Genomic DNA, 24,021 nt, shown 5'->3' on the forward strand with positions numbered 1-24,021 from the left:
AGTCATCCTCGTTGGTCAGGATGTGTTGCACCTGTCGCCTCAATAGTAAGTCATTAGTTTCACCTGTGCTGGCACAGGTGATATTTAATAGCTGCAGAGCCAATGCTACAGCTGGCATGAGAGATGTTAGAAGAGCTAGACTGCTGTTTAACTCTCCCTCTTTAAAGCTGCACTATGTAACTTTTTGGGCGGCCTGACCATATTCATATAGAAATGTGTTATAGATGTGGCATTCTCATTGAAAGCAAGATAAGAAGCGGTAGATGTTCTGTGTGTGCTATTTCTATGCTTCCCATTCTTAAGTTTTGTTTTTGCATCTTTTACTTTCGGTTTTGCACACCAGCTTCAAACAGTTGAATACAATATTTTTGGTTATAGAAATGATACTTAACAGCAGTTTAGATGGTACAATTATTATCTACACTATACTTGATTTTTTTGTTGTCACAAACTGAAATTAGGCAAACTAATTTGGCAACCAGGAAATGGTTGTGTGATTTTTGCATAGTGCATCTAAGTTTGCTCTCCAGCGTGGGGGACGGAGGGAGGAAAACTGGGAGAGAGTGAGGAAGCAGTGTGCCGGGATGAGCACGTCACTTTAATATTGGGCCAGTGTCTGTATCTCTGTGCCGCAGTGAGGTGCCCCTGCCCGTCTTTGCTCAGTGTCCAGTCAGTGCAGTTGGCCCCTGCAGTGTGAGGGGCCGAGCCGCCTCCCTGCTCTGGTCCAGTGACTGGAGCAACACCATGTCATGGTCCTGCCTTGCTCCAGCTACGCTGTTTTCATTTGAGGTCAGTTCTCCAAAGTGCTCCTGCTTATTCACCCCGACATACAAAACCGGCAGGCCTCCTCCTTACAGTTCTCTCGCTCTCTTTTGTTTTCTTTCTGACCTTGACTACATATTGAATTATATTGGCCCGCTCTATGCTTTCAAACAAACCCAAAATCAGTTTGAGAGCTGTTTATACATAGGCGCTCAACGTGAATTGCAAATGACAGGCAAATCCAACCCGTCTCAGCTCCAGCTAATCTGTGGCAGACAAACAGCAGGCCAGGCATGGGAGCAAACACCTGATGCGGGGATTGAGGGTCGGACAAACTAAAGGAACAGATTAACATTGAAACAACCACATCACACATCCAACAACTGCACAGGCACAGAGCTGGGAAAGGGCAAGGTGAATTACCAGAAGAATCATCCTGGTCTTTCACATAACTTTCCTCCTAAATTTGTCATCCCTGGAGTCATTTGCACAGCTGCAATCTTAAGCACAATAGCAGAGCTCCTCTAGAGAACATCTCACCTAACCCCTGTAAATGTGTACCAGGTCTTTGTGCACAAGACCACCTGAATATTGAGTCCCCGGTGCACTGCTATCAGGGGTGTCATGCACAAAGTATGTGAGGAAGGGGGGGGGGGGTCATAATTCTATAGCTAGAGGACTCCTGATATCTCCAAATATACGTTGTCTAGTATTGTCTCTTTGCTACAGTTGAAGTCGGAAGTTTACATACACCTAGCCAAATACAAATACATCCTCGTAAAAATTCCCTGTCTTAGGTCAGTTAGGATCACCACTTTATTTTATGAATGTTAAGTGTCAGAATAATAGTAGAGAGAATGATTTATTTCAGCTTTTATTTCTTTCATCACATTCCCAGTGGGTCAGAAGTTTACATACACTCAATTAGTATTTGGTAGCATTGCCTTTAAATTGTTTAACTTGGGTCAAACATTTCAGGTAGCCTTCCACAAGCTTCCCACAATAAGTTGGGTGAATTTTGGCCCATTCCTCCTGACAGAGCTGGTGTAACAGCCAGATTTGTAGGCATCCTTACTCGCACACACTTTTTCAGTTCTGCTCACACATTTTCTACAGGATTGAGGTCAGGGCTTTGTGATGGCCACTCCAATACCTTGACTTTGTTGTCCTTAAGCCATTTTGCCACAACTTTAGAAGTATGCTTGGGGTCATTGTCCATTTGCAACCAAGCTTTAACTTCCTGACTGATGTCTTGAGATGTTGCTATAATATATCCACATAATTTTCTCCCCTCATGATGCCATCTATTTTGTGAAGTGCACCATTCCCTCCTGCAGCAAATCACCCCCACAACATGATGTTGCCACCCCCGTGCTTCACGGTTGGGATGGTGTTCTTCGGGTTGCAAGCCTCCCCCTTTTTCCTCCCAAAATAACGATGGTCATTATGGCAAAACAATTCTATTTTTGTTTCATCAAACCAGAGGACATTTCTCCAAAAAGTACGATCTTTGTCCCCATGTGCAGTTAGAAACCGTAGTCTGGCTTTTTTATGGCGGTTTTGGAGCAGTGGTTTCTCCATTGCTGAGCGGCCTTTCAGGTTATGCCGGTATAGTACTCATTTTACTGTGGATATAGATACTTTTGTACCTGTTTCCTCCAGCAGGTCTTGCCTGATTTCTTTTGATTTTCCCATGATGTCAAGCAAAGAGGCACTGAGTTTGAAGGTAGACCTTGAAAGACATTCACAGGTACACCTCCAATTGACTCAAATGATGTCAATTAGCCTATCAAAAGCTTCTAAAGCCATGACATCATTTTCGGGAATTTTCCAAGCTGTTTAAAGGCACAGTCAACTTAGTGTATGTAAACTTCTGACCCACTGGAATTGTGATACAGTAAATTATAAGTGAAATAATCTGTCTGTAAACAATTGTTGTAAAAATGACTTGTGTCATGCACAAAGTAGATGTCCTAACCGACTTACCAAAACTATAGTTTGTTAACAAGAAATTTGTGGAGTGGTTGAAAAACAAGTTTTAATGACTCCAACCTAAGTGTATGTAAACTTCCGACTTCAACTGTATGTAGGGCCATCTACTTGAAGTGTTGTCTGTCTTCCCAGTAGCCTACTTGGTGTGTGAACTGCTGACTGCTCATCATTTGCAGATGATTGTTGACACATCAACCAGGATTAAGGGGCAGGGCAATTTGGGACTGTTGTTGTTTCCGTAATCAGTGGCTGTATTGGAGGGAGAATGGTATCTCCTCTCCTAGGCAATCAGCAATTACACTTAACAAAAATATAAACACAACATGTAAAGTGTTGGTCCCATATTCCATGAGCTGAAATAAACATCACAGAAAAGTTCCATATGCACAAAAAGTGTATTTCTCTAAAATGTGGTGCACAAATTTGTTTACATCCCTGTTAGTGAGCATTTCTCATTTGCCAAGATAATCCGTCCACCTGACAGGTGTGGCATATCAAGAAACAAATTAAAAAGCATGATCATTATTACCCAGGTGCACCTTGTGCTGGGGACAATAAAAGGACAATCTAAAATGTGCAGTTTTGTCACACAGTCACGCAGTTTTGTCTCTACCATAAGCCTCCAATGTCATTTTAGAGAATTTGGCAATACCGGCCTCACAACCACAGCCCACGAGTAACCACGCGAGCCCAGGACCTCCACATCCATTTCACTGGTCACACCCAAAGCCAACTCCCTCTTTGGCCGCCTTTCCTTCCAGTTCTCTGCTGCCAATGACTGAAACGAATTGAAAAAAATCACTGAAGCTGGAAACTCATATCTCCCTCACTAACTTTAAGCATCAGCTGTCAGAGCATCTTACAGATCATTGCACCTGTACATAGCCCATCTGTAAATAGCCCACCCAACTACCTCATCCCCATATAGTAATTATTTATTTTGCTCCTTTGCACCCCAGTATCTCTACTTGCACATTCATCTATCACTCCAGTGTTTAATTGCTAAATTGTAATTATTTCACCACTATGGCCTATTTATTGCCTTACCTCCCTAATCTTACTTAATTTGTACAAGCTGTATATAGACTTTGTTTATTCCATGTGTAACTCTGTGTTGTTTGTGTCACACTGCTTTGCTTTATCCTGGCCAGGTCGCAGTTTTAAATGAGAACTTGTTCTCAACTGGCCTACCTGGTTAAATAAAGGTGAAATAAATTGCATAGAATACTCTGCTATGCAAGTAACCATTTGGCTGTACCGTTTACACCTTCTGTAGAGACCCATCCACTTAGAAAGATGTGGCCAGTGGTGTAAAGTACTTAAGTAAAAATACTTTAAAGTACTGCTTAAGTATTGTTGGGGGGTATCTGTACTTTATTAATTCTATTTTTGGACAACTTTCACTTTTACTTCATTCCGAAAGAAAAAATGTACTTTTTACTCCATAAATTTTCCCTGACACGCAAAAGTACTCGTTACATTTTGACAGGAAAATTGTCTAATTCATATACTTATCAAGAGAACATACCTGGTCATCCCTACTGCATCTGATATGGCAGACACTTTAAACACAAATGCTTTATTTGTAAATTATATCTGACTGGTGGAGTGTGCCCCTGGCTATCCGTCAATAAAAAAAATGTAAAAAAATTGTGCCGTCTTTATTTATACTTAAGTACCTATTAGCAATTCCATTTACTTTTGATACTTAAGCATTTTTAAAAACCAAATACTTTTAGACTTTTACTCAAGTAGAGGTGGCAGCGTAGCCTAGTGGTTAGAGCGTTGGACTAGTAACCGAAAGGTTGCAAGATCGAATCCCTGAGCTGACAAGGTACATAAATCTGTCGTTCTGCCCCTGAACAAGGCAGTGTTCCTAGGCCGTCATTAAAAATAAGAATTTGTTCTTAACTGACTTGCCTAGTTAAATAATGGTAAAATAAAATTTACTGGGTGACTTTTACTTGAGTTATTTTCTATCTTTACTCAAGTTTGACCATTTACTACTTTTTTCACCACTGGATGTGGCTGGAATTTCTTTCACACGACCAATCAATTTAGACAAGTGTGTCTAATATTTATTAAATATTTTTACTTTCTGTTTACCTGGAATTTGTCCTTATCATAGGATACTCGTTGGATATTAGGATATTAAGTCTTCATTTTTAATGTTTAAGACTCACTGTTTAGCACATGACCTCCCATGTGAATCCTTAAAGAGATGGTGGGGCTGGCTTAACAGGGTGTGAACAATGCTGAATGGGTATAGACAAGGGAGAGGTCTCCAGTAGGTACCAAAACATTCAACGGTCCTTTTCTCAAAAGTGAGGTTATAAATGTATCAAGTTTCAATGCAGAATTACTTTCCCATTGTTCCTCGAAAATGCAGTATATGATATACCATTTTGTAGCTCTGAGTCTCTACTTTTATCCAGTGTTAAAAAACAGAATTTCACATATGTGCTCTTTATGACAGAATGTTACAATTAGGTGAAATAAACTGGGGTTTTCTCCACCAAGTTTCACCACTCAAAATGTATCTAATTGGCGGAACAACCCCGTTATAAAATGACAAGTAAAATGTATTGCATAACATGCTATATCCTGAAAATTTGCTTAAAGTAATTAGATAGAAAGGTGAAGGCGTTTAACAGATTTCAGCTCGACTCCTTCCTGTCCCCTTCCCAGGATTTCCGGGCTCGTTTTCCCAGGACAAGTGGCGGAGAAGACTCTTCCTCCTTGGAGCAGGAAGCCCGTTTCCCACTCGAGGCGTTCTCCAGAACTCTGGGGAGAGAAATTCTCAGAAGTGAGTCTAGGGCCTTTGATCATATATCAAGCCCCAGGTTAATGGAGCAGAAAGGCCAAATCACATTATTAGAAAATAATAAAGTAGGACAATGCAGGACATCTATGGAGATATTCTCTCACAGACAAACAGAACAGCAACAGCTGTCTATTAGCCCAGATGAGTCCTGGTTCATGTGGTTGTTCCGGGGGAAAGAACAGAAGAACATTATGGTTATATCTCCCATCCCTATGTGGTATCACCACTAATGATATAGCTAGATTAAAGCACTCCTTGACAACAGTGTTTCCAGGGAAACGATGCTGATATGTTGAAGTGTTGGTCATGGTGGTCAATGCAGTACAGTGCAGATCCTAATTGACTGTCTACGGTCACTGCAGATGGCTAATAACATAAAGGATCTCCCTGTTCTGCTCTGTTCTCTTCTCACATTCCCTTGTGGCCACATACCCATGAATACAGACAGAAGGTCAACATGTGGAGGTCATGTCTCTGCAGGGGGCAGCAGGTCACAGACCCCTCTACATTGTCAGGCTCAGTAGGGCCCTGTGGAGTGAATATAAAACATCACTACATGTAAAGCAGGGGTGGGCAACTTTGATGGGAGTGGGGGCCACAGAAAAACGGAACTCATCCTGAGGGGCCGCAGTGGCTCATGGGTCTGCAGTACCCACATCCATACACCCCTCCTGCAATTCAACACATTTTGCCATGGGGCAGAGAGAAGATTTAGCCATTTTATAACGGATTTCCTGCAATTCAACACATTTTGCCATGGGGCAGAGAGAAGATTTAGCAATTTTATAACGAGGATACTTCCGGGTTGGAGCGTGCGGTCGCATTCGCACTTCGGTCCGCAGGTAGTATAACTTTTCATTACATTTCATTACATTTCATTATAGTACAACGGTTTGATTTGTCTAATTTTAGCAATTTCTTCTTAGCTAGCTACATAGCCGTCTTTGTATCAAAGATAATTGCGTAATTATCGTATTTCGTCGTTCTAACGTAGTCTACACTGCTATCTGCCCAGCAGCTAGCCAGCTAGCAAACGTCCACCGTCTACCGAATAGCAGCACTGTAGAAACTATTACACTCAACTGAACGACTTGATTAGTGTAGTGTTAGCTAGCTACATAGTTGTCTTTGCGGTCTTCGTATCCAAGATAATTGTGTAGTTTAGAGTGTGTAGTTTTAGAGTGATTATCTTAATTTACCGAGGTTAGCTAGCCAGCTATTTGTCGTCCTTAACGTAGGAGACACTGCTAGCTAGCCAACAGCTAGCCAACGTCTACCGAATAGAACTTCCGCACTCAACAACCCGGTCGCATTCCGCTTCGCTCCACAGGTAGTATCACATTTTCATTTCATTTCATTACAGTACAACGGTTTGATTTGTTTGATCGTAGCTAGCTACATAGCTAGCTACATAGCCGTCTTTGTATCAAAGATAATTGTGTAGTCTAGAGCGATTTTCTAGGTTAGCTAGCCAGCTATTGTCGTTCTTTTAACGCAACGTAACGTAATCAACACTGCTAGCTAGCCAGCTAGCCCCCGAATAGCAGCACTGTAGAAACTATTACACTCAACGGAACGACTTGATTAGTGTAGTGTCAACAACGCAGCCACTGCCAGCTAGCCTACAAAGTCAACAACGCAGCCACTGCCAGCTAGCCTACTTCAGCAGTACTGTATCATTTTAATCATTTTAGTCAATAAGATTCTTGCTACGTAAGCTTAACTTTCTGAACATTCGAGACGTATAGTCCACTTGTCATTCCAATCTCCTTTGCATTAGCGTAGCCTCTTCTGTAGCCTGTCAACTATGTGTCTGTCTATCCCTGTTCTCTCCTCTCTGCACAGACCATACAAACGCTCCACACCGCGTGGCCGCGGCCACCCTAATCTGGTGGTCCCAGCGCGCACGACCCACGTGGAGTTCCAGGTCTCCGGTAGCCTCTGGAACTGCCGATCTGCGGCCAACAAGGCAGAGTTCATCTCAGCCTATGCCTCCCTCCAGTCCCTCGACTTCTTGGCACTGACGGAAACATGGATCACCACAGATAACACTGCTACTCCTACTGCTCTCTCTTCGTCCGCCCACGTGTTCTCGCACACCCCGAGAGCTTCTGGTCAGCGGGGTGGTGGCACCGGGATCCTCATCTCTCCCAAGTGGTCATTCTCTCTTTCTCCCCTTACCCATCTGTCTATCGCCTCCTTTGAATTCCATGCTGTCACAGTTACCAGCCCTTTCAAGCTTAACATCCTTATCATTTATCGCCCTCCAGGTTCCCTCGGAGAGTTCATCAATGAGCTTGATGCCTTGATAAGCTCCTTTCCTGAGGACGGCTCACCTCTCACAGTTCTGGGCGACTTTAACCTCCCCACGTCTACCTTTGACTCATTCCTCTCTGCCTCCTTCTTTCCACTCCTCTCCTCTTTTGACCTCACCCTCTCACCTTCCCCCCCTACTCACAAGGCAGGCAATACGCTCGACTTTACTAGATGCTGTTCTTCCACTAACCTCATTGCAACTCCCCTCCAAGTCTCCGACCACTACCTTGTATCCTTTTCCCTCTCGCTCTCATCCAACACTTCCCACACTGCCCCTACTCGGATGGTATCGCGCCGTCCCAACCTTCGCTCTCTCTCCCCCGCTACTCTCTCCTCTTCCATCCTATCATCTCTTCCCTCTGCTCAAACCTTCTCCAACCTATCTCCTGATTCTGCCTCCTCAACCCTCCTCTCCTCCCTTTCTGCATCCTTTGACTCTCTATGTCCCCTATCCTCCAGGCCGGCTCGGTCCTCCCCTCCCGCTCCGTGGCTCGACGACTCATTGCGAGCTCACAGAACAGGGCTCCGGGCAGCCGAGCGGAAATGGAGGAAAACTCGCCTCCCTGCGGACCTGGCATCCTTTCACTCCCTCCTCTCTATATTTTCCTCTTCTGTCTCTGCTGCTAAAGCCACTTTCTACCACTCTAAATTCCAAGCATCTGCCTCTAACCCTAGGAAGCTCTTTGCCACCTTCTCCTCCCTCCTGAATCCTCCTCCCCCTCCCCCCCCTCCTCCCTCTCTGCAGATGACTTCGTCAACCATTTTGAAAAGAAGGTCGACGACATCCGATCCTCGTTTGCTAAGTCAAACGACACCGCTGGTTCTGCTCACACTGCCCTACCCTGTGCTCTGACCTCTTTCTCCCCTCTCTCTCCAGATGAAATCTCGCGTCTTGTGACGGCCGGCCGCCCAACAACCTGCCCGCTTGACCCTATCCCCTCCTCTCTTCTCCAGACCATTTCCGGAGACCTTCTCCCTTACCTCACCTCGCTCATCAACTCATCCCTGACCGCTGCCTACGTCCCTTCCGTCTTCAAGAGAGCGAGAGTTGCACCCCTTCTGAAAAAACCTACACTCGATCCCTCCGATGTCAACAACTACAGACCAGTATCCCTTCTTTCTTTTCTCTCCAAAACTCTTGAACGTGCCGTCCTTGGCCAGCTCTCCCGCTATCTCTCTCAGAATGACCTTCTTGATCCAAATCAGTCAGGTTTCAAGACTAGTCATTCAACTGAGACTGCTCTTCTCTGTATCACGGAGGCGCTCCGCACTGCTAAAGCTAACTCTCTCTCCTCTGCTCTCATCCTTCTAGACCTATCGGCTGCCTTCGATACTGTGAACCATCAGATCCTCCTCTCCACCCTCTCCGAGTTGGGCATCTCCGGCGCGGCCCACGCTTGGATTGCGTCCTACCTGACAGGTCGCTCCTACCAGGTGGCGTGGCGAGAATCTGTCTCCTCACCACGTGCTCTCACCACTGGTGTCCCCCAGGGCTCTGTTCTAGGCCCTCTCCTATTCTCGCTATACACCAAGTCACTTGGCTCTGTCATAACCTCACATGGTCTCTCCTATCATTGCTATGCAGACGACACACAATTAATCTTCTCCTTTCCCCCTTCTGATGACCAGGTGGCGAATCGCATCTCTGCATGTCTGGCAGACATATCAGTGTGGATGACGGATCACCACCTCAAGCTGAACCTCGGCAAGACGGAGCTGCTCTTCCTCCCGGGGAAGGACTGCCCGTTCCATGATCTCGCCATCACGGTTGACAACTCCATTGTGTCCTCCTCCCAGAGCGCTAAGAACCTTGGCGTGATCCTGGACAACACCCTGTCGTTCTCAACTAACATCAAGGCAGTGGCCCGTTCCTGTAGGTTCATGCTCTACAACATCCGCAGAGTACGACCCTGCCTCACACAGGAAGCGGCGCAGGTCCTAATCCAGGCACTTGTCATCTCCCGTCTGGATTACTGCAACTCGCTGTTGGCTGGGCTCCCTGCCTGTGCCATTAAACCCCTACAACTCATCCAGAACGCCGCAGCCCGTCTGGTGTTCAACCTTCCCAAGTTCTCTCACGTCACCCCGCTCCTCCGCTCTCTCCACTGGCTTCCAGTTGAAGCTCGCATCCGCTACAAGACCATGGTGCTTGCCTACGGAGCTGTGAGGGGAACGGCACCTCAGTACCTCCAGGCTCTGATCAGGCCCTACACCCAAACAAGGGCACTGCGTTCATCCACCTCTGGCCTGCTCGCCTCCCTACCACTGAGGAAGTACAGTTCCCGCTCAGCCCAGTCAAAACTGTTCGCTGCTCTGGCCCCCCAATGGTGGAACAAACTCCCTCACGACGCCAGGACAGCGGAGTCAATCACCACCTTCCGGAGACACCTGAAACCCCACCTCTTTAAGGAATACCTAGGATAGGCTAAAGTAATCCTTCTCACCCCCCCCCCCCCCCCTTAAAAGATTTAGATGCACTATTGTAAAGTGGCTGTTCCACTGGATGTCATAAGGTGAATGCACCAATTGTAAGTCGCTCTGGATAAGAGCGTCTGCTAAATGACTTAAATGTAAATGTAATAACGGATTTCCTGCAATTCAACACATTTTGCCATGGGGCAGAGAGAAGATTTAGTAATTTTATAACGGATTTCCTGCAATTCAACACATTTTGCCATGGGGCAGAGAGAAGATTTAGCAATTTTATAACGGATTTCCTGCAATTCAACACATTTTGCCTTGGGGCAGAGAGAAGATTTAGCAATTTTATAACGGATTTCCTGCAATTCAACACATTTTGCCATGGGGCAGAGAGAAGATTTAGCAATTTTATAACGGATTTCCTGCAATTCAACACATTTTGCCATGGGGCAGAGAGAAGATTTAGCAATTTTATAACGGATTTCCTGGATTTCAACACATTTTGCCATGGGGCAGAGAGAAGATTTAGCAATTTTATAACGGATTTCCTGCAATTCAACACATTTTGCCATGGGGCAGAGAGAAGATTTAGCAATTTTATAACGGATTTCCTGCAATTCAACACATTTTGCTATGGGGCAGAGAGAAGATTTAGCAATTTTATAACGGATTTCCTGCAATTCAACACATTTTGCCATGGGGCAGAGAGAAGATTTAGCAATTTTATAACGGATTTCCTGCAATTCAACACATTTTGCCATGGGGCAGAGAGAAGATTTAGTAAATTTATAACGGATTTCCTGCAATTCTACACATTTTGCCATAGGGCAGAGAGAAGATTTAGCAATTTTATAACGGATTTCCTGCAATTCTACACATTTTGCCATTGGGTGGAGGAAAATGTTAGCATGTTTATATGATAACTGATGATCAATGGGCCCTATCCCGGTTGGTAATTCAACCATTCTTAATACAAGTTTAGATAGCCGGACGCTGGACTAACTTACCAATCTAAAATTGTTTTGCTGACATGGGCTAATTGAGTGACAGACGATGCACAACCACATTTCGAAATTGCACCTATTATTCTAACTCTTAACAGTAAGTTATTGGTCCGCAATTGCCCATCCCTGACGTAAAGTGTCAGCCTGGCAGGGTGCTGCAGCACAAAGAGCACAGTCTCAATAAGAGCTATGGTGGCCCTTCAGGTCACCCTCCTAGGATTTTTTATTCTATTTCACCTTTATTTTAGTAGGGAGTCCAATTGAGACCAAGGCCTCTTTTTCAAGGGAGCCCTGCATGAACACAAAATATAAAATGTACAACATTCTAACAGACAACGTAATAAAAGCATACAATACTACAATTAATTTAAGAAGCAAAACACATTCCTCAACAATGAGGTCCTCCATTATCAACTTGAACTGCTCTAAAGGCACCAGAACATCAAGGTGCAGAGAGCTCTGCAGATCATTCCATATACAGGGCGCATGCAGACATACCTAATTCCGTAGAGATCAACCGGACATCTAGAGTTAACCATCCCTGTGATCGGGTCTGCTGATACGTATGTCTGTAATTTAACAATGAAGTAAGGTATGGCGGAAGTTTGCAAAAGAGGGTTTTATAAAGATAGAGAACAGTGCATTGATCTACGAGACTTAAAAGAGGGCCAGCCTACTTTCTGATACAGAATGGAGTGACGTGTACGGAAACTGTAGCCCATAAGAAAGTGCAGTGAGTGCACTATGACAAACATCCAATGGTTTCAATACAGCGGCAGCAGCATTCATATAGACAATATCACCATAATCTATAACCGGGATGAATGTCAACTGAATGTCTGTTTTTTTTGTTGCTATTTAACGAAAGGCATGACCTATTCCTATAAAGCAGTGGTCACCAACCGGTCGATCTCCAAGCAATTCCTAGTTGATCACCAAACATTTCTGTAAAGAAAAACTGTAGGTGCACTTGATTCAGCAGCCTAGTGCCGGGAAGGCAGTCTTCACGTTTTGAACAATTGAATGTGTCTGAAAGTAGAACTCCGTCCAGCCGGCAGCTCCAGAGTGCAAATCAAGTGCAACTATAGGCATACCGCTGGCCAATCAGACAGCTCAGATCACTGTGTCTGCACAGTTACCTCGCACCAGACAGTAAAAAGAAGCCTTGAATGCACAGCAAAGTTGATCATGTGAAATTCAAACTTTTAAAAACATGACTAGAGACTCAACGAATACAACACAGAGCTGCTGTTTTTATGAGTAAGTTCATGTTTACGTTGTTATTCAGCACTGTCAACACTTTGTTCAACAATTTAAGCCGTAAATGTGCATTTCGATAAGTTTGCGTTGTTATTATTAGCAGCTTGTGTCTTTTTTAATATCAAGGAATATTTCACTTTCTCTGGTCATAGGAGTAACAACATGAATTGGTGCATGAGGCAGAAGTAATGCAGTGCGACTTAGGCTCGCCATGAGCTGGAAGACTGTGTCCCATTTTCTCAGCGGAGGGAGAGAGGAGGGATGGTGAGTCAGGTGGGAGGCAGCCTCACCACTCTCTCCTCTGATTGACCATCAGATGCAGGCCATCAGTCCAGTAAATAAACAAATGATTATGCTCACTCAGCTGTGCCTCACAAGTATTACAACAAATGATCTAGTACCAGTGGGATCAAATACCTAAAATGTTGAAATATAATTTCTAAATGGTCTGAGAAGAACAACACTGGCAGAGAAATTCAAGCGTAGCTAATATGCAGTGAAAATGTATTGGGCCTATAGTCTACTGCACAAACCTTATCGCTACAGAACATTTTTTATTTGGTTAATGTTGCATAGGCTTGTTTTTTATGTTAAAAAAAATTCTGAGTGATAGATCTCTGCTTGCGTTTTGATTCAGAAAAGGTTGGTGACCACTGCTATAAAGGAAGCCCATTTGAATTCTTAACTAAGTCATCAATATGCTTCTTGAAAGATAGCTTTTCTTCAATCCAGATACCCAGATATTTATAAGCCGAGACACAAACAATGTGGGCACCATCCAAAGCACATATGCAGAAACCATCAGATACATTTTAAAGCTTTTTGGAGAGTAACATACAGTTGAAGTCGGAAGTTTACATACACTTAGGTTGGAGTCATTAAAACTCGTTTTTCAACCACACCACAAATTTCTTGTAACAAACTATAGTTTGGCAAGTCGCTTAGGACATCTACTTTGTGCATGACACAAGTACATTTACCAACAATTATTTACAGACAGATTATTTCACTTATAATTCACTCTATCACAATTCCAGTGGGTCAGAAGTTTACATACACTAAGTTGACTGTGCCTTTAAACAACTTGGAAAATTCCAGAAAATTATGTCATGGCTTTAGAAGCTTCTGATAGGCTAATTGACATCATTTGAGTCAATTGGAGATGTACCTGTGGATGTATTTCAAGGCCTACCTTTAAACTCAGGGCCTCGTTGCTTGACATGGGAAAATCAAAAGAAATCAGCCAAAAATTGTAAACCTCCCCAAGTCTTGTTCATCCTTGGGAGCAATTTCCAAACGCCTGAAGGTACCACGTTCATCTGTACAAACAATAGTACGCAAGTATAAACACCATGGGACCACGCAGCCGTCATACCGCTCAGGAATGAGATGCGTTCTGTCTCCTAGAGATGAACGTACTTTGGTGCGAAAAGTGAAAATCAATCCCAGAACAACAGCAAAGGACCCTGTGAAGATGCTGGAGAAAACAGGTACAAAAGTATCTATATCCACAGTAAAACGAGTCCTATATCGACATAACCTGAAAGGCTGCAAGGAAGAAGCCACTGCTCCAAAACCACCATAAAAAAAGCCAGACCACAGTTTGCAACTACACATGGGGACAAAGATCGTAGTTTTTGGAGAAATGTCCTCTGGTCTGAAGAAACTAAAATAGAAATGTTTGGAGGAAAAAGGGGGAGGCTTGCAAGCCGAAGAACACCATCCCAACCGCGAAGCACAGGGGTGGCAACATCATGTTGTCGGGTTGCTTTGCTGCAGGACGGAATGGTGCACTTCACAAAATAGATGGCATCATGAGGGAGGAAAATTATGTGGATATATTGAAGCAACATCTCAAGACATCAGTCAGGAAGTTAAAGCTTGGTCACAAATGGGTCTTCCAAATGGACAATGACCCCAAGCTTACTTCCAAAATTGTGGCAAAATGGCTTAAGGACAACAAAGGCAAGGTATTGGAGTGGCCATCACAAAGCCCTGACCTCAACCCTATAGAAAATGTGTGGGCAGAACTGAAAAAGCGTGTGCGAGCAAGGAGGCCTACAAACCTTACTCTGTTACACCAGCTCTATCAGGAGGAATGGGCCAAAATTCACCCAACTTGTTTGGGAAGCTTGTGGAATGCTACCCGAAACGTTTGACCCAAGTTAAACAATTTAAAGGCAATGCTACCAAATACTAATTGAGTGTATGTAAACTTCTGACCCACAGGGAATGTGATGAAAGAAATAAAAGCTGAAAAAAATAATTCTCTCTACTATTATTCTGATATTTCACATTCTTAAAATAAAGTTGTGATCTTAACTGACCTAAGACAGGGGGTTTTTGCAAGGAATACATGTCAGGAATTGTGAAAAACTGAGTTTAAATGTATTTGGCTAAGGTATATGTAAACTTCCGACTTCAACTGTATACTTATTTTTCCCTGCATTAAGTACCAAGTCCAGTTCAACAAAGGCTTTCTGAAAACCATAAAAGTTCTGAAAGAGCCTTGTCAACAGAAGGGCCAACAGAATGCACTAAAGTATCATCCGCATACAAGGGGAGGTTACATTTTCTTACACACAAGAAAATATTGTTTATATAGATAGTAAAAGTACAGGGCCCAACATCGACCATTGGGGGACAACTTTTCATAATATCAAGGTATCCTGATTTAACACCATCAGAAGAAACACGTGTCCTGCCTGTCAGGTAGTTTTAAAACCAATTGCAGGCTGCCTGACCCAGGCAATTTACAATGTCATTTGTCACCAAAGAAGCAGCAGATATAGTGCTATGAATGGCCTGAAACCAGACCGATGGACACTAAGCTGAGTGTTTATTAAAGATTCAACATTTTTCGCTAAGCAAGACAGTTTAGAGATCGGGTGATAATTATTAATGTCAGAGGGGCACCACCTTGAGGAGAGGGAGCACATGAGGAGCCTTCCAGGCCCTAGGGATCACGCCTGAGATACAGTCAGGCCCATAAATACTGGCACCATTTAATAAAGATGACCAAAAATAAATACAAATACTGATCTATATTGTATGCTCAAAGAAATGAGGAAATCATATTATTTTATACTATAAAATATATTTGTTTAGCAAGTAATAAAACAAATCTCAAAAAGATGGGGTCAAAATTATTGGCATCCCTGTTTTCAATACTCTTTTTCAATAACCTTTTCTAAAATGTTTTATGAGATTGGAAAACACTTTGGGAGGGATCTTAGACCCTTCCTCCTTACAGAATCTTTCCAGATCCTTGATAATCTTAATCTACTCGTATGAACTGCCTTCTTCAATTCAAACCACAGGTCCGGAGGCTAAGATGACCATTGCAAAATGTTGACTTTGAGGTCAATAAACCATTTTTTTGGTGTGGATTCTGATTAGTACTTGGGGTTATTGTATTGCAGGAAGATCCACTTGCGGCCAAGTGTCAGCCTTCTGGCAGAGGCAACCAGGTTTTTGGCTAAATTGTCCTGGTAATTGGTAAAGTTCACAATGCCGTTGACCTTAACAATAGCCCCATGACCAGTGTAAGCAAAATAGCCCCATAACAGCAATGATCCACCACCATATTTTACAGTAGTTATGAGGTACTTTTCTGCATATGCTTCTGTTTTTCAACCTGTTTGCCTTCCAGCAAGACAATAACTCCAAGCACACATCACAATCCACAAAGAAATGATTAATTGGCCACAAAATGTACATCTCAGTCTGAAAACAGGGGTGCCAATAATTTTGAACCCTACCATTTTGAGAGAAAAAATGATTACTTGTTAAACAAAATATTTTTCTAAGAGCAATTGTATTAGTATAAAATTATACAATGAGTGTACAAAACATTAAGAATACCTTCCTACTACCGAGTTGCAACCCCCCATCAATAAGGAATCATAGCTTTCACCTGTGCGGTCTTTGTCATGGAAAGACCGCACAGGTCTCCATTTCATGTGGAATAACTGGAACAGACTGGCTAAGTAGCCCCGAGACATGGGAAAATGAAGGGAACAGTATAGAAGAATTATCTGTGGCTTAAGGTTCACTCTACTTTGGCCAGCGCATGGCCAACAAGTCACACAGCCAATTATCACATCGAGCTTTGTCCGCTTGGCATCCTCGCTAGGCAGCAGAATGGATGTGCCTTGCTAATGCAATGGCACCACAGAAGAGAAGTTATTATGTGCTTCCCTCCCTCTCAAAGCAACTTTGTTACAATGAGAGAGGACACATGCCAGGAAAAAATCTAATTAATAGTTCATTTTGATTGCTGACTAGTTATTCAACTTTTATAAGCCACATCCAATTAAACACATTTTTACTCTTATACACCAACACAAACACACTAGAGTCGACAGAGAGGGTTGACGTGCTTCTAGCTCTTAGGAAACTTTGCAGTATTTAGTTTTTTTATGTATTACTTACAGTTGAAGTCGGAAGTTTACATACACTTAGGTTGTAGTCATTAAAACTCTTTTTTCAACCACTCCACAAATTTCTTGTAACAAATTATAGTTTTGGCAGGTCGGTTAGGACATCTAGTTTTTGTATGACTAGGTAGTGAATATAGGTAGTGAATGTCATACACAAAGTAAGTTTTATGATTTTTAAGTAATTAATTTGCATTTTATTGCATGACATAAGTATTTGATCACCTACCAACCAGTAAGAATTCCGGCTCTCACAGACCTGTTCGTTTTTCTTTAAGAAGCCCTCCTGTTCTCCACTCATTACCTGTATTAACTGTACCTGTTTGAACTCGTTACCTGTATAAAAGACACCTGTCCACACACTCAATCCAACAGACTCCAACCTCTCCACAATGGCCAAGACCAGAGAGCTGTGTAAGGACATCAGGGTTAAATTGTAGACCCGCACAAGGCTGGGATGGGCTACAGGACAATAGGCAAGCAGCTTGGTGAGAAGGCAACAACTGTTGGTGCAATTATTAGAAAATGGAAGAAGTTCAAGATGACGGTCAATCACCCTCGGTCTGGGGCTCCATGCAAGATCTCACCTCGTGGGGCATCAATGATCATGAGGAAGGTGAGGAATCAGCCCAGAACTACACGGCAGGACCTGGTCAATGACCTGAAGAGAGCTGGGACCACAGTCTCAAAGAAAACCATTAGTGACACACTACGCTGTCATGGATTAAAATACTGCAGCGCACGCAAGGTCCCCCTGCTCAAACCAGCGCATGTCCAGGCCCGTCTTAAGTTTGCCAATGACCATCTGGATGATCCAGAGGAGGAATGGGAGAAGGTCATGTGGTCTGATGAGACAAAAATAGAGCTTTTTGGTCTAAACTCCACTCGCCGTGTTTGGAGGAAGAAGATGGATGAGTACAACCCCAAGAACACCATCCCAACCGTGAAGCATGGAGGTGGAAACATCATTCTTTGGGGATGCCTTTCTGCAAAGGGGACAGGACGACTGCACCGTATTGAGGGGAGGATGGATGGGGCCATGTATCGCGAGATCTTGGCCAACAACCTCCTTCCCTCAGTAAGAGCATTGAAGATGGGTCGTGGCTGGGTCTTCCAGCATGACAACGACCCGAAACACACAGCAAGGGAAACTAAGGAGTGGCTCCGTAAGAAGCATCTCAAGGTCCTGGAGTGGCCTAGCCAGTCTCCAGACCTGAACCCAATAGAAAATCTTTGGAGGGAGCTGAAAGTCCGTATTGCCCAGCGACAGCCCCGAAACCTGAAGGATCTGGAGAAGGTCTGTATGGAGGAGTGGGCCAAAATCCCTGCTGCAGTGTGTGCAAACCTGGTCAAGAACTACAGGAAACGTATGATCTCTGTAATTGCAAACAAAGGTTTCTGTACCAAATATTAAGTTCTGCTTTTCTGGTGTATCAAATACTTATGTCATGCAATAAAATGCAAATGAATTACTTAAAAATCATACAATGTGATTTTCTGGATTTTTGTTTTAGATTCCGTCTCTCACAGTTGAAGTGTACCTATGATAAAAATTACAGACCTCTAAATGCTTTGTAATTAGGAAAACCTGCAAAATCGGCAGTGTGTCAAATACTTATTCTCCCCACTGTAGGTGGTGGGGGTGGCACAGCTCTGCATGTGTTCAGAGTTTGATGCAGTACTGTACCACATACACATTTTAGTTGCATAAAAAGCCCTGCTGAAATTTAATCCACTAAGCCTTTTAAGGAACATCAAACCCACACTTTTGTTCGGTGAAAAAATTGTCTACACAGATACACACACTCAAATCTGAGTGTGAGAAGTGGACAGCTAAATTCTAATGGCTATTTTTCTTAAACCCCCTTTAACTACCCAATTTCGTGATTACGATCTTGTCTCATTGCTGCAACTCCTCAATGGGCTCGGGAGAGACGAAGGTCGAGTCATGCGTCCCTCGAAATATGAACCACCAAGCCGCGCTTCTTAACACCTGCTCGCTTAACCCGGAAGTTAGCTGCACGAATGTGCTGGAGGAAACACAGTTCAACTGATGACCGATGACAGTTCAACTGATGACCAAACCCCAGGCTGTAGTGATGCTGCAATACAGCGATGCAGTGCCTTAGACCACCGCGCCACTCAGGAGGCCACACAAAGACTGATGCGGATCAAATTGACATCTGGACTTCTCCCCGGGGTAGACTTTCCTGAAACTTGATAAAAATAACTGTAGGAAAAAGGCACTGATGGCCAACTACATCTGTTGAATGGTAGAGCATGGCGCTTGCAACGCCAGGTTTGTGGGTTCGATTCCTACATGGGACCAGTATGAAAAAGTTTGAAAAATGTAGGCACTCACTACTGTATGTCGCCCTTCAGAAGAGCACCTGCTAAATGACAAAAATGTAAAGATTTATAAAAAAAACTCTACGGGTCCTTACTCAAACTTTTGCTTAGAACTTTGGTCTAAAATTGCTAGCCGCTAGCTTCTCTCATAAGCAAACCTGGCACAATTAGCCACTATGCTAAGTAGGAACAGCTAAGCACCTTGATTATATCCGGTAACAGAATAACGAATCAACCTATCAGAGATCTTACACTGTAGAGCCACCATCCAATTGCATTTGTTAAAACAGGCCAACTTGGCCACCAGAGGGAGATTCTAAAACCTCCAACTTCAAGGTTTACTTTGTTACCATTGGTCAGAGTTAGAAAATAAACACATAAAGTGAGGGATTTTTGTATGGGGTCAATGAGTGTTGAATTTGGTCATCAAAAACTGTTATTGCTAATTTACTACGTGGTGCTCACTAGATCGAACAGAAGTTTCGTAATGGCTAGGTTATTAGGAATGCACTGATATAAATTGGACGCATGTGGCATTTCGGCAACCATCAAACAAGCAAAGCGTCAATACAGGATTAAGATTGAATCCTACTACACCGGCTCTGACGCTTGTCGGATGTGGCAGAACTTGAAAACTATTTCAGACTACAAAGGGAAACCCAGACGCGAGCTGGCCAGTGACCCGAGCCTACTAGATGAGCTAAATGCCTTTTATGCTCGCTTCGAGGCAAGCAACACTGTTCTTCTCAAAGCATGCACATACCAACTGGCAAGTGTCTTCACTGACATTTTCAACCTCTCCCTGACCGAGTCTGTAATACCTACATGTTTCAAGCAGACCACCATAGTCCCTGTGCCCAAGGAAGCGAAGGTAACCTGCCTAGCCATGAAGTGCTTTGAAAGGCTGGTCATGGCTCACATCAACAGCATCCTTCGGGATACCCTAGACCCACTCCAATTCGCATACCGCCCAACAGAGCCACAGACGCAATCTCAATCGCACTCCACACTGCCCTTTCCCACCTGGACAAAAGGAACACCTTTGTGAGAAGCTGTTCATTGACTACAGCTCAGCATTCAACACCATAGTGCCCACAAAGCTCATCACTAAACTAAGGACCCTGGGACTAAACATCTCCGGCTGCAAATGGATCCTGGACTTCCTGACGGGCCACCCCCAGGTGGTAAGGGTAGGCAACAACACGTCTGCCACGCTGATCCTCAACACTGGGACCCCTCAGTGGTGTGTACTTAGTCCCCTCCTGTACTCCCTGTTCACCCATGACTGCGTGGCCAAACACGACTCCAACAGCATCATTAAGTTGCGACCTGTATGCTCTCATCGGCTGGCCCTCGATACATATTCGTCATCAGACCCACTGGCTCCAGGTCATCTATAAGTCTTTGCTAGGTAAAGCTCTGCCTTAGCTCACTGGTCACCCTAACAACACCCACCCGTAGCACGCGCTCTAGCAGGTATATCTCTCTGGTCATCCCCAAAGCCAACACACACTTTGGCCGCCTTTCCTTCCAGTTCTCTGCTGCCAATAACTGGAACGAATTGCAAAAATCGCTGAAGTTGGAGACTTATATCTCCCTCACTAACTTTAAGCATCAGCTATCTGAGCAGCTTACCGATCGCTGCAGCTGTACACAGCCCATCTGTAAATAGCCCATCCAATCTACCTACCTCATCCCCATAGTTTTTATTTACTTTTTTGCTGTTTTGGACACCAGTATTTCTAATTGCACATCATCATCTGCACATCTATCACTCCAGTGTTAATTTGCTAAATTGTAATTACTTCACTACTATGGACTATTTATTGCCTTACCTCCTCACACCATTTGCACACACTGTATATAGACTTTTTCTATTGTGTTATTGACTGTACGTTTGTTTATTCCATGTGTAACTCTGTGTTGTTGTTTTTGTCACACTGCTTTGCTTTATCTTGGCCAGGTCGCAGTTGTAAATGAGAACTTGTTCTCAACTGGCCTATCTGGTTAAATAAAGGTGAAATAAAATAAAATAAAAACGTTTGCTGACGACACAACAGTGGTAGGCCTGATCACCGACAACGATGAGACAGCCATAAGGAAGAGGTCAGAGACCTGGCAGTGTTGTGCCAGGACAACAACCGCGCCCTCAATGTGAGCAAGACAAAGGAGCTGATCGTGGACTACAGGAAAAACGGTCCGAACAGGCCCCCATTAACATCGACGGGGCTGTAATGGAGTGGGTTGAGAGTTTCAAGTTCCTTGGTGTCCACATCACCAACAAACTATCATGGTCCAAACACACCAAGACAGTCGTGAAGAGGGCACGACAAGACCCTTTCCCCTTCAGGAGACTGAACAGATTTGGCATGGTCCTCAGATCCTCAAAACGTTCTACAGCTGCACCATCCAGAGCATCTTGACCAGTTGCATCACCGCCTGGTTATGGCAACTGCTCGGCATCTGACCGTAAGGCGCTACAGAGGGTAGTGCGTGCGGCCCAGTACATCACTGGAGCCAAGCTTCCTGCCATCCAGGATGAATATACTAGGCGGTGTCAGAGGAAAGACCAAATAATTGTCAGAGACTCGTTGCCCAAGTCAGATTGTTTTCTCTGCTTCTACCCCCAAGCCATAAGATTGCTGAACAATTAATCAAATGGCCACTGGACTATTTACATTGACCCCTCCTCCATTTGTTTTGTACACTGCTGCTACTCGCTGTTTATTATCTATGCATAGTCACTTCACCCCTATGTACAAATTACCTCGACTAACCTGTACCCCCGCACATTGACTCGGTACCAGTACATAGCCTCGTTATAGTTATTTTATTGTGTAACTTTTTGTTATTTTTTGCTTTAGTTTTGGGGGAAATATTTTTTTGCTATTTCTTGAACTGCACTGTTGGTTAAGGGCTTGTAAGTAAGCATTTCATGGTAAGGTCTACACTTGTTGTATTCGGCACATGTGACAAATAAAGTTTGATTTTATTTGAAAATAGTAAAAATAAAGAAAAACCCTTGAATGAGTAGGTGTGTACAAACTTTTGACTGGTAATGTGTATATTTCTTTTAGGAACTCAGTCGGGGTGTCAACTTACTGTTGAGAGCCAGAATAGTAGAATACACAAGGTACAATTTACAAATTTGGTTGCGCACCAGCAGTTTTTATCTTGTTATGTCAGTCAATCAATTAGCCCATGTCAGCTGACATTTTTTAGATTGGTAAATAAGTCTAGCCAGCTATCTAAACTTGTAGTAACCATGGTTAAATTCCCGACCATTGGACCCCCATTGATTTTGTTAGTCACTCTCACTCAGAGATCATATTAAAAAACGCAAATAAAATCTCTGTCCTATGGCAAAATGTGTACAATTGCAGGAAACTTACCTTAAAATGCACCATTTTCTCTACGCCCCATGGCATAATGTGTAGAATTGCAGGAAATTAACTCGCACATTTTTCCTCTGCGCTGTCAAGTGGGGGACCCCAAAAATGTTTTGCCCTAAATTCCACTTTGGTCCCCCAAAAGGCTAGGGCCAACTCTGACTGCTATGTGTACATAGCCCATCTATAAATAGCCCACCAACTAACTCATCCCCATATTGTTATTTATTTTTTGCTCCTTTGCACCCCTGTATCTCTACTTGCACATTCATCTTTCACTTCAGTGTTTAATTGTAAATGAGAACTTGTTCTCAACTGGCCTACCTGGCCCCTCTTGATGAGTTCAGATTTTTTTGTGGCCCCCACCCTAATCCAAGTTGCCATCCCTGAGCTAGATGGAAGGAGCTACTGATAGTATACAGCTAAGACATGACATACATCAACTTTAAAAAATGTAGTGGAAAAAGCATTAATCTGTGTCAAGTCAAGCGAGACAGCTGTCCTGGCAGATGCCTCAGTAATTTCACAAGGAGGCCTACAATTACCTGCTATTGGTAATTTCGCTGCATCAGCTAACTCCAAATGACAAAAACCCAGCAGAGTGAACTGAGCAGAAGAATGTATTTCTCCAACAGATGACAACAGTGGCAACATGGCAGGAGCTGACATGGGTGATACTTATGATGTTGATGAAGATCAGGAGTGTGTTGGTGTGAAGGTTTTGTTTTTAACTTTGTCTGAAGAGCAGAGTCACTTACTCATAGCATCTGCCAGCGAAGATGTCGGAGACGGAGCTGAAAAAACAGAGAGGAGAACATACCATTAATAAACTTCTCAGAGCATCAGTCAGTCATCCCAGCAGGGCATCACCTCATTGGAACAGCAATGCAGCAGCATCTGATAGCAATGCAGTACAAAAGTAACACACAGACAGAGAGAAAGAGAGAAGAGAGAGCGAGAGAGTCATTGGCACCAATACCAACAGGCTATGAATAGGACTATAACACTCCTGAATCTGTCACTGATGTCCATGGGCTTTCACTTCTCTTAGCTCGGCATTTATCACACATACAGCCTGCCACAGGGAAAACCTCTGTAAAACGTTGCTAAACAAGTCATACTGCTGAAGGACATGGTGACTCAGAGCTCTGGGTCTGGGAAAGAAAGGGCCTAAGCTGTAGGATTTATACCAGTCAGGGTTCTTGGCTGACTGAACCTGGGGGATGATATGGGATTCAGAGATCAGCATGGGGCACACAACAAGA

General features: G+C 43.6%; 1 protein-coding gene across 2 annotated transcripts in view; it reads right to left on the reverse strand.

Annotated features, from left to right (window-relative positions):
* Positions 1–3,130: 3,130 nt before the first annotated feature.
* LOC139535837 (E3 ubiquitin-protein ligase RAD18-like) overlaps positions 3,131–24,021 on the reverse strand; it is an 89,247-nt gene continuing 68,356 nt past the window's right edge. Inside the window, exons 12-13 of one of the 2 annotated variants that reach the window (XM_071335670.1) lie at positions 23,515–23,550; positions 3,131–5,538 (exon numbers count right to left, since the gene is read on the reverse strand). In XM_071335670.1, the coding sequence (XP_071191771.1) occupies positions 5,412–5,538; positions 23,515–23,550 (163 nt within the window). In that variant the 3' untranslated portion in view covers positions 3,131–5,411. The remainder of the gene's footprint in view (positions 5,539–23,514; positions 23,551–24,021) is intronic. The other variant, XR_011667203.1, reaches the window with a different exon arrangement.

This window comes from Salvelinus alpinus, chromosome 12 (assembly GCF_045679555.1).
Source record: "Salvelinus alpinus chromosome 12, SLU_Salpinus.1, whole genome shotgun sequence".
NCBI lineage: Eukaryota > Metazoa > Chordata > Actinopteri > Salmoniformes > Salmonidae > Salvelinus > Salvelinus alpinus.